The sequence below is a fragment of the Haemaphysalis longicornis genome, unplaced genomic scaffold, assembly GCF_048455015.1.
Source record: "Haemaphysalis longicornis isolate Haplotype H1 unplaced genomic scaffold, Haemaphysalis longicornis Haplotype H1 scaffold_2, whole genome shotgun sequence".
NCBI lineage: Eukaryota > Metazoa > Arthropoda > Arachnida > Ixodida > Ixodidae > Haemaphysalis > Haemaphysalis longicornis.
The window spans coordinates 51,059,206-51,073,032 of record NW_027526295.1 but is presented as its reverse complement, the minus strand read 5'-3'; the positions used below and the strand labels follow the sequence as shown (position 1 = coordinate 51,073,032).

At 44.4% G+C, this 13,827-nt stretch overlaps 1 protein-coding gene across 1 annotated transcript in view; it reads left to right on the top strand.

Moving 5' to 3' along the window:
* Positions 1-13,827, top strand: part of LOC144168881 (plexin domain-containing protein 1-like) — a 78,434-nt gene that overhangs the window by 41,628 nt on the left and 22,979 nt on the right. Inside the window, exons 8-10 of the mRNA XM_077697873.1 lie at positions 3,307-3,397; positions 6,856-6,951; positions 10,254-10,396. Of these exons, the coding sequence (XP_077553999.1) occupies positions 3,307-3,397; positions 6,856-6,951; positions 10,254-10,396 (330 nt within the window). The remainder of the gene's footprint in view (positions 1-3,306; positions 3,398-6,855; positions 6,952-10,253; positions 10,397-13,827) is intronic.

Here is a 13,827-nt window from a genome sequence, read left to right as displayed (position 1 = left end):
CTTGAGCGGTTTTGTGCCTATTGATGCAATTAAAGTATGATTCCAAAGAGTATTCGGCAAAACAACGTGAACTTCACCAGGGAAACTGGCCACCAATCGTGTGAACAACCAATAGGTCTGCGTTCCGCTACATTGGTTGCCAGATAACCGGAGCTGTCGCGACACTGCCCACGTCGATCGAAAACTGTTTGTGGAAATGAGTAAAGGATGCATAATTTTTAAAATATTGGGTTTGCAGTTGTCCAGAACAATATACAGTCTATGCTCATTACAACGGACCCTCTTAATTCAGAAAAAAACGCCGGCTGTAGTCGAAGTATGCAGTATCCGACCAGGGTTGGGGGTGGGGAGGAGGAGGCATACGAGCGCAAAAGTGCGAACTTTGACCAGTACTGCACATACATGCTACAGACACTGTTCTTTCTACGCGCCTGCAGCACCTCTGCACAGCGTTCGCGCGGGGGAAAGAATCACCTAAAAACCCTGTTTTCGAAGCTTAGCACCGGCACTTGGAAAAAGCCTAGCACATGCGGTCAAGCTTAGCAAAGAAAGCAAGAATATGACAAGGAGCAATTACTAACCCGCTATAAAATCAGTCGTAGCCAGCAGAATTAGCTAGGCTCTTTTAAAACCCTTCGTGACGAGGCGCCGTTTGTCAAGCAAATCAGATTGCTGCTTGACGTTCCCCCAAGACAGATTCCGCTCTTATAATTGTAGTCTGGGCATTAAAGCAGCTGATACGAAATAATCTGATGGACAGCTGTAAATTTCGAAAGTTCTGCCAGTTGGACTGTGCACGGCCACCGGCAGATTGCACACAATGGATGGGAACCAACCTCCTACTTTAGGAATTTCTTACCTTTTAAAACTGGACGGAGTGCGAACGATGCATGCGTGGGAATAATAAATGCCGAGCTTCACTGAACCCGAGTTCTGTATTACATAAAAAACCCGTGAAGATGGAGGGCAGACTCGACTCCGAGTGCATCACTTTGCGTATTCGAGAGCACTGGTGTTCTATCTCGCCAGTCGCGTTTATCGGCAGCGGCCTTGTTCTTGACGGTCGAACGGACCGGTCCGTCTGCTTAGATAGACCTGTACTTTTGGCGATGTCAGCCTGTTTTTCGTCGTGTTCGACAGCATTAATCATGCTTAGTTTATCCGTCAGTGAAATCAGCTAGCCTGCCGCTCATGCTGCTGGTCGCACAAAAAACAAAACAAAAACAAAAAAAAGGTCAGCGGCACTGGCTTGGCTTGACTGTGCCAACGGCCCGGGTGCTGACAATGTGACCGGACATAAGTTTCCTTGCCAAAATAAGAAAGAAAAAGCATATCGTGTGCCGGCACCGCGGAAGTTCACTACAAGCATTCAGTCAAAACAATTTTCGCCTAAAATTTAGTCTGTTGCAGCCGATAGTCCGCTATTGCTGGGTCCATTATGAGCGGAGTGGACTCCACTTAAAATGCATGGGGACTACAAACCAACAGAAATGGTCTGTTGTAACCGGAAGTATGTTGTTGCCGGATCCGCTGTAACGAGCGTAGACTGTAGACGAAGATCGTTTAACTTTTGAATGTTCTTCCTGTGATGTCACTGCTAGTTGTGCTGCCAACCGACGATGTGCGCATGGTCGCTTGCGATGCGCCTCAAAACGAGAATTTCAAAAACGTCTCCTAAATTCCAGAAGCAATGAATTGTGAAAATATTTGGGATTTATGTTCTTCAAACAGGGTTCGCACAGGTCCTTGAAAACCTTGAAAACCCTTCAATTTAGAAGTGTCAATTTCAAGGCCTGGAAAGTCCTGGAATTTTTAAATGGCCCCATGATTTTTCCGGAGAGAATCAATGGCCCTGCCTTTTCACAAGAATTTAAAGTGTTTTTCATGGATTTTAGGTGTTAACAAATGTAAAGAAACATTGTAACAATCAAGTTTCAGTGTATTGTGTGAAATTACGTTTGGTGGATTTTCATTATTACAAGGCAACATTGGGAGCAGGCACTTGTCAATCCAATTCATATCGTGATACAATCCAGTGAAAGCCAGCTTCTGTTCTCTATCTTGCATCTTCCGTCTAGTCTGTGCCTCATACGCTCCATCTACGTTTGCTTGTACGTGCAAATGGTGGACGTGCACATAGTTCGTCCTGCCTTGAAGCAACACTTGCTCCAGCTGATGCTCTTGCTGACAAAACAGGACATGCAGGCAACATGAACTAAGTTTTGAAATCAAACAGCGTCAGAAAAACAAAGAAAAAAGAAAAACCTGTAAATACCAGCCATGAAATAAAAAAATAAAGCTGGGGGAGCATTCACGAACCCGTTAGCGCCTATCTAAATGTGCACTAACGTGCTTAGGAATTGGGCAATAACGGAATTTTGCATTGTGTTGAAAAAGTTGTAAATAATCCAGGATAAAACATTAGATGGGGTACTTGGAAATGTGTTTTCTGCTCCTTGAAAGTCCTTGAAAACCCTTGAATTTTTGTTTGCTTTTGAAGCCTGTACGAACCCTGTCAAAGGTCGTTGAAGCAGACAAAATTAAGCAAAGACAAATGCTTTTTCTCTTCGCGACCCCTTTAAGGGTGCAGGGTAGATGGATACCACTGTCATTTTGTGCGGCCAGGCTGATGTTTTATGCTTCTCTTGGGGGGGGGGGGTGACAAATTTAGAACGCCAGACCACTCATTGGTCATGATGGTGGGCTCTCAGTTACTTTTTTGCGAACCCTTCTAGCTGTACGAACGATGGGTAGGTCTAAAAAGAAATCCTTTTTAAATTTTAGACTGGAGGCGCTTGTCCAGTCTACTCGTGTTTTGTCTGCCCTTGTCCATCGCGCTCTTTTTTACTTTTTTGAGGTGGGTAGGCTGCTGGCAAAATAAAGTAGAAAATTAAATTCCAGGAGATCCCCTTCCCCTCTACCTTGACAGAATGCCATTTCTAGAGTTCACAACATCACCAATATCATGTCCTCTCAAGAATGCATTGAGACTGAGTTGTTTATGAATGCTCCTGCCATTATGGGTGTGCTGCAGGAATCCAACTGGCAAGAGTTTCTGCATGTATTTGGAAACCAAAAAAAAAAATCTGATCAGCTCAGAAGTAAAAATGGTGCTTGAGCTGTACCTGTGTTCTGTGTGTGCAATGGACTGTGCTGGCATGACAGTAAATTAACGAAGATGGGAAGACATGCTTACCACTCAGCCTGAACTCCAAAGAAAGTTAGCATTTGAAGTGAATGATTGGTGTGTCACTGCCCTTTCTGTTTCATACAACCACTGTGCACATGTATTGCGTGTTTTTGCAGCTGCCAATGGCTGTGACGGAGATCCCCGACCGCAGCCACCCGGTCAAAGTCGGAATCTCGGACGCCTACATGTTTGACCGCATGGTCTTCTGTGAGTGCCACTTGTGGATGGATCTCTCTGTTTGACCAGTTGCTTGTCTAGCATTAGTGAACCACAATGATAGCAGACTGTCGAATGTGGGAAACTATTTTGCCTTTTTTCTATGCTTCTGAACACGGGGGTGAAGGCTGCATTCTTGGCCTCTGCCACAGCCATTTTTTCTTACCCCTGGTGGGCGGAGAAAGTGATGTGTGTGTATAAAAGGTTTTGGTGCACTATAGAGGCCCCTCGGTAGTATGAAATGTGTTGGCTTTCACTACAATGTGCCTTGCAGCCCAGGTGTAAAGCCGTGGTCCAAGTTTTATGTTCCCATTCGCATTTCTGGGCTCTCTGATGCGATTTGAGTTTCTTTTGAGCAGAATCAACCCTAAGGTGAAGCTTAGCAAGCAAAAGTTTTCTTGAAGTGACTAGAAATTGCTACGAAGCGCAGTGGGCTATTGGCGGTGAGAACTTTGAGTGGCGCCCCCTGGCTCTGACGTCGGCTTAGGGATTCGCGCCGCTGTCGTCTGCTACACTCCGCTTGTGAGGGGCAACAGTGCCTGGGCTAGAAATCGCCTGCTTCGTTGCTGTAGTGCGTTAAAAAGCGTGTTTCTAGCGACTCAGTTATTTTGCCAGCTTCTGATGCATCTACATAATTTGAAGCTGTATCCCCCACAAGTTTGCAACACACGAAGAAATAGAGAACAACTTTCTTCAGAGTATCGGTCAGAAGATCGTGTGTAACTACCCGCCGCGGTGACTCAGTGGCTAAGGCGTTGCGCTCGTTGCGCTGCTGAGCATGAGGTCGCGGGTTCGATTCCCGGCTGCGGCGGTCGCTTTTCTGATGGAGGCGAAAAGCAAAAATGCCCGTGTGTACGAGATTTCGGCGCACGTTAAAGATGCCCAGGTGGTCAAAATTAATCCGGAGCTCTCCACTACGGCGCGCCTCATCGCCTGCGTTGCGTCGGCACGTTAAACCCTACAATCAATCAATCAGATTGTGTGTAACTCGTCCTTTCTTGCTTATTCGCGAGGATCAGCGATCGGAGCTTCTCGATAAGTATTCAAAATGTGTAGGCTTCCCTACAGTATTTTTGAGATGCTCCTATGAAGACTCAACAGTCTAATACTACGTACCAAGCAGCGGCCTCTACACGCTCATCGCACAGCAGGAAATAAAGCGGCTTTTTTCTGTTTCTTTCATTGTTGTCTTGTATCGGATTAATGTTTCTTGCTTTTTTTTCTGCCCAACGCATTAATTTTTCTGCGCCGTCACAAACTTCTTATTAGGAGGTTTTGGGATGTTTGGGAGCCTCGCAAAGGTCGTGTGGATATTTCCTTCATTTTGTATGGCATACATTCCCATCTTCACAAAATGGCTTTCATTACGGCTGCGTGCAAGAAGGTGCATATCTGCAGCGTGCTATAATGAGAAGGTTTGTGCTACGCCACCGCGATAGCGCCCTAAACAACGTGGTCCACAGTACTCGAAGGCGGCTTTTGTGCTCCGAATTTCTATCGTAATTATATCATTATCATAACGAACTGACTCTCAACTCGAACAATGATGACATGATTACGGTGTTGAAGGCATGGTATACTCGCTAACTAACGTAATAAATAGTATACCTGCATATATTGCAAGACTCGAAACCAAAGAAGAATTCCAAGTAGCTCTTTATTGCTTTTCAATCCTTCCAGGCGCAAAGAACAAATCCTATTCTACTCGGGATGGCGTTCTATGATTTGAAGAAAATTACTTTTACTCTCTTGTCCTGGACTGAGGACCCGGCCCACTAACCAGATCGATTTAATTGTTAAACAAAGTTTTCCCCTCCTCCCCTTACTCCTCCTCCTCCACTTGAGTGCAGTTTTCCTATAACGCATATCCGAATATCGGGAAGATATGGCTGTGCAAAATGTTCTGAAATATCCCTCCAGGTATTAAGAAGCATATATGTGTTACTATAAATTTAACGAAGACGTGACTCGTTTTGCTCAATAAACCTCCATACTGGTTATATGCCTGGTATAGAATCGGCACGCGCGTATATACACACTGGGTTATTTGGAACTCAACCTACAGTTTTTGCAGTCTATAGTGCATGTCGGCAAACTTTCATGCTTTGACAACGTAAAGTGATGTGACAAAACGCGTTCGAGCGTTCGGCAAGGTTGCAAAAACTGTTTTACCGTACATATGATTACCGGGAATCGTGATGCCTTCTGCCAAAGCCGACAGCCCTGAAGGCCTAGAATATGTTTTGGTCTTCCATTTTCGCTGTTGTCGGTTATTAGCAGCTGACTGTTCCTTTTGTTCGAATGCTTACATGAGAAGCTGACGCCTAGCTCCGACTCTTCGCGCTCCGCACAGGACCGGCTTCGCAAGGAATGGGGTGGCGCCGGCAATGTTTCTCCCGTAGCGGTATCCAAAACTATACTTTAATTGACACCATGAGCTAGTGTATGCGATTTTAAGCCTATCATTATGATAAAAAGTTACCCACACGCCAATTCTGGTGCGGACAAGCATCAGACGTTGACCGAGCGCAAAGAAACAGCAGGAAGAGCGATCCTGAGTGAAGCAGACGACAAATGCGAGAATCCCGAAGCTGACGTCACGGAGGCGCGCTTCGCAGCGCCGCCTGTGTTCGCGCTCACCGCCAATAAAATGAGTTAACCAGGTGTGCTCCAAAATGAAAAATGGAAAAAAAAAAAAAGAAAAAGAGAAAGTCTTGTGTGCTTTTGGGGAGGCCCACAAAGCCTGTGAGTAGTGGGAGACCCTTAATTGGTGTCTAGTTTTGTATGCGAACGTGGCTTCACAATGACAGAGAATGCTGATGCTACTGGACAAACGGCTGCACCCACACTGCCTGCCACCACCAAACCTAAAAAAGTGGCTGTCGCAGAAATTGTTCACAATCTCAGATTTACCGACTTCGAACTGTTGAGAGGTGTTGTTGTGCAGTGTTTGCACAGAACAGTGTTTGGATATCCCCTGGGGCTTTAAGAATTGCTGACAATGATTGAATTTGTCTTAAACAGTTGAGAGGTTAAAGGAACTCAGCATACCTCAATGAATAGTCAACTCAGCATACCTCAATGAATAGTCAACTCAGCATACCTCAATGAATAGTCAACTCAGCATACCTCAATGAATAGTCAACGCAGCATACCTCAATGAATAGTCAACTCAGCATACCTCAATGAATAGTCAACGCAGCATACCTCAATGAATAGTCAACCGCGCCCAATACCCGGACTGGAAATTGTATGGTCTCCGTCGATTGCCCTTTGATGGCACTAAAGTGCTGGAGCTCACGTGTCTGTTTGTAGTCGCTCAGTTAACGAAATTGTTTGATGAAGTAATCTGTTAGCAGATGTTCTACACTTGTTGCTGTGTATTCTACTTGTATTCTATTCTTACTTTGTATTGCATGGTATTTGTTTCGCTCTTTTCGTGTGTGCAGTCGTGAAGCGCAAGACCATCTACGAGTACCACCAGGTCAGCAAGAAGACGGACGTCATCCGCAGCAACACGGCCATTGTGTTCACCGCCCTGCCGAGTGAGTTGCAGTGCAGCGAACGTTTTGTTTTCTACATTGCACGACCGATATGTCTGGGCTATGACGGCAGCTGAAACACCTAAAGTTTGTGGCTTCCGTTTCTGGTATTTCATTTGCATCAAATTGAAATAAGTTTGCATGTTTGTGCTCCTGGTCATTGTATCTTGAAAAGTGTCACAGATTTCTTTAAAGGGCTGCGGAGAATTGTGAGGTACAAAAAATAGGCGTGTGAGGCACAACAGGGGAGTGGGCAGGTTGGAGGAGGACAAGTTGCTGCCGCAAAGCGAGCTTCGGGTGGTGCTGCCCGGCGTCAAGGGGTGATATACGCAGCCTTAAAGTTCAACGGGAAGTTCAACAGCAGATCCAAAGGAAGTCCAACTAGCAGGGGTGAGCCAGCTGCGCATATTGCGCAGTTTTGATACACATTTGTTCTGTGCCAGGCTGCTCCAAAAGCTTGAAAATTGGAAAAATTGCGCCAAACTTCTCCAAAACAGTCTTGAGAGCGAATGATTTTAACGCTCCCGTCAGTTTCAGTGGGGAAAAATACCAACGGCATAATTTTTCAGCACCTCCAAGGTGATGCTGTTTGTAAAACTTAATTGATTGATCATTCAATAAAAAAACCCACATAAAATTGACCCCGAAATAGTTATTTCGAAAGTCAGGTTGCACATGTTATATTCTGTACGTTTTTAAAGCTTTCCACTCTAAAACCATTGCAAAGTCCTGTATAAAAAATACTAATGTATACTGAGGCGACAAAACTTGTTCAAGTTGATGAAAAAACGGCAATTTTGAGAGCGCCGTATTTCCGAAACGACATTACTGGGCGCCGCAATCTTGGTGAGGTGAAGATCGGAAAACATGGCCGGCGGGCGAAGCAGTTGCTCGTAGTTCAGGCAGACCACTCTTCGCAGATTTCTACAGTGGTTTTGGTTATGGGGGTGGCTAGGTTTACATTTAGTTGTTTGACCTATTACGAAAAGTTATGCCACTCGAAAGGCAGAGTTCATTAAAAGCAACGCGGTGCCCGCAAATTCGCCGTGTTTCGTGTGAGGTGCGGTGCGTGCTTGAAGTGAAATTTTGGACTCATTGCGGTGTTATAAAACACGGAGTTATTCCTGCCTTTGACAGCTAGCTTGCGAGCGGCGAGAATGGGACGGTCGACACTTCAAAAAGGGCGGCGCAGGCTACATCGCCGCAAAATGTTCAAGCAGTGTCCGATAGAGGGACTGGCTAGTATTGCACACTAGTAATCTATCTGAAGTGAAATTTATCATCTGTCTATTTGAAGTGAAATTTAATGCCAAAAGGGAGGTGGCTAAACAGATCAACGTTACTCAAATTACGATCGTGAACGTCCACCTTAGGGATTGAAATGGGAAAGCTGGTGGGGTGCGACGACTGTCACCTCGTTTTGCGCAACTTTTGTTGTGGTTCTACACTTGTGCGTAAAGCCGAGTCTGAGATTACAAAAATAATAATTTCAGCATTTGCATGATAATAAAAATGCCTTATAATGCTTATAATGCCTTAAATGCTTAGTTTTTCAATTTGATATTTTCAATGGAACTCCACGCTATCTATGCATAGAGCCTAAGAATTTAAAAATGATTTGTAAAAAGGTAGTGCATTTCGTACCTCGTGATACTCTGGTAGAAAAAAATTTATTCAAAGGCTGTTTCAGTGTTATGTACGTTCAAAACCGATTAAAAAGTGAACTTTCTCCCCTTGACTTGCCAAAAATGTGATTTTTTTAGGCACCTAAGGTGACATAATAAATGTCATTCTGCTCCAAATCAAGGTTCATCTGCTTTAAAATCGAGATTTCGCTGCTCCAAAAAGTGCTCCCAAATCTTATTCAGCTGTCTCACCCCTGATTGCTTTCAGCTTCATATCATTCAAGATTTCCAAGCATCCCCCGTAATTCTGTTACATCTTGAGTAGCTCACAAAAACGAAGGTTTTTGGCAAGTGTCTTGCTAGGCACTACATTTGTCTATGCGAATGTTGGTTGTAACGTCACAAAAGTCTGTTGCACATTGCTTCGGTGTCCAGTCATTAGAGAATCTGGTTTGACAAGGAAAACCGGAACCAAAAGGTTGTTGGTTTAGGCCGGAGCTATGGTTACGCAACAAATCCTGGATGCTAGCCACCGGAGAAGTGGCTAGGATTCCGGCTAGAAGCCAGACTAGAGCCTCATGTGTCATTCTGTGCCTGACCTCAACTTAGAATTGTGAAAAATGGAGTTTGTTTGATCAGTGATGATCAAGGGTGATATAGGGCTGCTTCAAACTGAAATTTTCTGCAAAGAAGAACTCACTGACGCATTGGCATTCAACGCAATGCTGCTTTTGTGGTGAGCATATCAGAAAAGTGTGTTTCTTAGACACGTCTGTCTGCAGGAAGTTTTGCTCTTGTCGTGTGAGCTAGGGTAAGGTGTTGTTGATAAGCTTGGCAAACAAGACACCGTGACAAAATGCCTTCCCTTGTCAACATGAGAAGCAGTTCATTGGTCGGACACAGTTCGTTTCTTTTTTGGCCCTTAAGGTGGGGACATGGCTCTTAAAACTATTTCTTTTAATTTTTAAGTAAACTCCGTGAAACATGTCAGTCTTACTTCTTTTCCCGCACTAATTTCAAATATGCCATTATTTTTTTAGTAAGTCAATTAGTTCGCAATATAATTACAGATAATTAGTCATTTTTGGAGGAACAATACACGAAACAGTGATGGTTGTAGAACTGTAATCTTGACAATCTCCAACACTATGAACACTGGTGAGTGCAATAAGAGAATCAGTTTTTCGATGCACCGCTTGGCATTACTTATGCCGATTGGCCAGTGCCGTGTGAGACAACCCCAGTACACTGGACTGCTGTTTGGAACTAATTTTACAGCTCATTAAACTTTGGTGCTTGAAATACGTATCAAAATGGTTCCTTGCCACTGGTGCCACGAAAGTTTAATGAGCTGTAAAAGTAGTTCCAAGCGGTGCATCGAAAAACTGATTCTCTTATTGCACTCACCAGTGTTCATAGTGTTGGAAAATGTCAAGATTACAGTTCTACGGCCAACACTGTTTTGACTATTGTTCCTCCAAAAATGACTAATTATCTCTAATTATCTTGGGAACTAATTGAACGACTGAAAAAATAATGCCATATTTGAAATCAGTAGAGAAAAAAAGCAGCAAGACTGCCGAGCTCCTTTAAACCTTGCTTACTGAAAGAACCTTGCATTTTTTTGCATATGTGACAATAAAAACTAGCATGAACTGTGTGTCCTTTTCCTGTCCTCAGCATGCCTAAGTTTGAAGACATGCGCGGAGTGTCGCACGGCGGAGCTCACGTTCAGCTGCTCGTGGTGCGATGCGGTACAGCGGTGCTCTAGCGGTATCGACCGACACCGACAGAGCTGGCTGGAGAACCAGTGCGACCTTGAGGTGAGAGTCGCGTCACCGCTGCTCACATGCGAAGAAAATTGTTTATGAAATGCTAGGCCCAAACACTTAGTACTTTCCCAGTGGATGTCCACTGTGGTCTTGACAGAGAGGTGGTGGCGTCGTGCTGAAAGTGACGTCATTTACAGCAATGCTGGGGACATAACTAGTGGATGTTGTGTTCGAAGGAATGCTCTGAAATGATGACAGATGCCCTAGTCAGAAAAAGACTAGACTAATCTGGACTAATCTGGATAGACGAAGGAGGTTGAGGCAGTTGGGATTCGTAGCCAGTAGGTCTTGCCAAACTTCTGGCATCCGTAGAGGGGTGCAGTTCCCTGAAGCCGTGGGAAGGCAAAGGGTTTACCATATCTTCAGGAGATGTAAAACAGAAACACGTGGCCAGCTTTTGCCATTTTCTTGGTAATTGAAAGCACACATCTGTGCCTGAAAGACGTTGCTTATTGGGGCTCATTTAGTGGTGCACAAACCTTCATGCGCTTGCTGTGAACTTTGCCTTGCGAGCTATCAGAACAGGTGTTTTCTACATTTCGATGTACAAAAAAAAAAACTCGCTTGTAATTCTAACTCATCCACACCTAATTTGAAACTGAACGATAAAACCCGCCTGTCACATATCAGTCCTAATCAGCACAGTGGGTCTGGAATGCTACCAGCTGCAAGCTTTGTTTTTGCATGTGGGCATCTAGTAATGGTCATAAAGTACAGAGGAAGTTCGATAACACGACCGTCAAGTGACCGTGCAAATGAATCGCATGACCGGGATGCTGATAGTCGGGGTAAATTCCGGTCTAGTAGATGGTCTCACAATACAGGTTGACTTAAGGGGGGACGCGGGGATCAGATGGCGAAAAGTGACCAAAAAATCGTTTTTTCGGAAGTCACATTTTCGGATTGCACGTTTTATATTCTATGCGTCTGCAAAGTTTCCCCGTCGAAAACGATCGCGAAGTGCCAAAGAAAAATATTTACGTCAGCTGAGGTGACAAATTATTTCCGCAAAATGACGAAAAAACCGCAATTTTCGCAGCGCTGTATCTCCGGAACATAGGCTCCGGAACGACGGCACCGGGCGCCGCCATCTTGGTCGCGTTAGATTGGCAGAGTCTTCAACTTCCGATTTCCTGTCGCTGCTTTCATTGTCGCTCATTCACAAACGCACAAACGGCGGAAAATGAGAGACGGTGAAACGAAGCAACCGATAGAATCTAACACGCGATTGGCTCTCCGGCCGCGTTAGCTAAGACGGCTCTCCGGATTGGGTGCCGCCATGGCCACAACAAGATGGCCGCCGGGCGTTTCGGCTGACGCGCAGTTCGCACGCACTCCGTGTCGCTCGGTTTCGCGGTCGGCTCGGTTCCCGTTCAGTGGTTTCATGCTTTGCGATTCCGTACAGTGACGCTATCGTTATCGCGGCGATAATGCTTGAGATCGTGCGCCAGATAGGGAAGTGGGCGGCTCGAAAGACGCATCGAAAACGTGCCCGCGACATCGCCGTGGTGCGTCCTTGAGTGGGAAACTCGGTGCGTCCGTGTACAATTGGTGTTCGTGAAGTGAACTTTTGGACGCATTGCCGTGTTATAAAACGCTTAGTTATTGCTGTGTTTTACAGCGAGCTCGCGAGCTTCAGGAATGGAATGACCGGCTCGCCAGAAGTTGCGGCGCGCGCTGCATTGGCGCGACGTGTTCGGGCAGCGGCCGATAGCGGGATCGGTTGCTATTGCGCGCGAGTAGTAATAATTGATGCACGCAAAGTGTAATTTAATGGCAAAAGTAAAGTTGCTAAACATAGTAAGGTTACCTAAATTACGATCGTGGTGAACGTGCGCGTCGGGGATTGTAGGGAAGGGGGGGGGGGGGGGTGCAATGAACCACGTTACCCGGCTTATTTGAGAAACTTTTTCCGTGGCTCTAAACTAGTTCGTACAACCAAGTCTGGGATTACACAATTATATTTTCAGTATTAAAATAATTAGAGAAGATGCCGTAATGTTACAGCGTTTAAAAAATTTTAATGTCACTATTTTTTTCTATTTTTGCAATGTTTGCAATTATAATGTCCATTTTGCAATGCTTTTTTCGCCTGAAGAAGAGCATGGCATTCTTATAATATTAATGTTGTAATTATGTAAAACAAATGTATATTCTGCCTTCAAATAGCTCATCTTATGCGTGTGATGCCCTGATATAATTTTTGACACTGAACAGCCTCATGTACTAAGCTGTAGCTTCATCAAGGTTATGACACCCAGAAATAAGCTGAAAGTCTGCTGGCACATTAATAAAAAAAAACCATGCCTTACTCTTCATTTTGGAGACAGCTATGCATTAGGCATACATGAAGTAAAATATAGGTACCCTAGTAGCCCATAGTAAACTTTTTGGTACACTCTGCGTAAAACTGGTGCTTCTGCCATCTAAAGGCCTACACATAGAAACCTCCAATGAGCCAGGAAGGCATCCCAGATGCACCAAATCAAAGGGCAAAGGTATGCGAGGTTGTCCCCAAGCAACGGCAGCAAGGACTATGCTGCTGGTGCAGTTTGAAAATTGTGACATCATCGTAAACTTTAAGAGCCGTTTTCTCAAAAGTGCATTTTACGAGTTCTTCGTTGCTCGTGGAAAGGATAGCGTGGCAATCACTGGGCAGATTTTGACCCTGTCTGTTTTATTTCGATCCTTGAAGAGTTCTGCAGGGCGAGACAGTCTTGGATTTTCATTTTAGGCCTCATTATTTTTTAATGTGGAATTTATGGCTAGGTCAATTATGTCCTATAGGTTACAAGTGAAATTATTCTTTTCTGTAAAAAAAATGAAGGGTGTAAAAAAAATTTGAAGACTGTCTTGCCCTGTAGTGTTCTTTTGACTATAATTGAGAAGTATTCAGAACTTCCTAGCATGTGTCAATACCTTGCTAGGCTTTTCACGAGCGGGCAACATGTAAACCTCTGTAACACAAGAACTACTGAAGGTATCATCATGAAATTTTAAATTTCACCATTTGGAGTGCTTTCCAATGTGCTTGCCGAATTTCATCACTCTACGCCAAAAAACAAAAAAGTTCACTCCGATCCCCACGTCCCCCCTTAAGAACTTGTTTAAAGTACCGTATTTATTCGATTATAAGGCGGTCACTAATATAAGGCGAGGGTGCAGTTTGGAGAGTAAGAAACTGCTGTAAAATATACTGAGCTTCGAATATAAGGCGGGGTATGACTTTGAGAATACAAATTTTGGAAAAAAACCTCGCCTTATATTCGAATAAATACGGTACTATATTTAGCATGTTCTCGTGTAATTTGCACACCTTTAGCTGAAATGTGAAGTTCTTTTTAAATAAAAAAAGGAAATGCCTACAGTAACGTCTTCATGATACGAATTTCACAGGGAAACACCCGTGTGCACGAGATTTC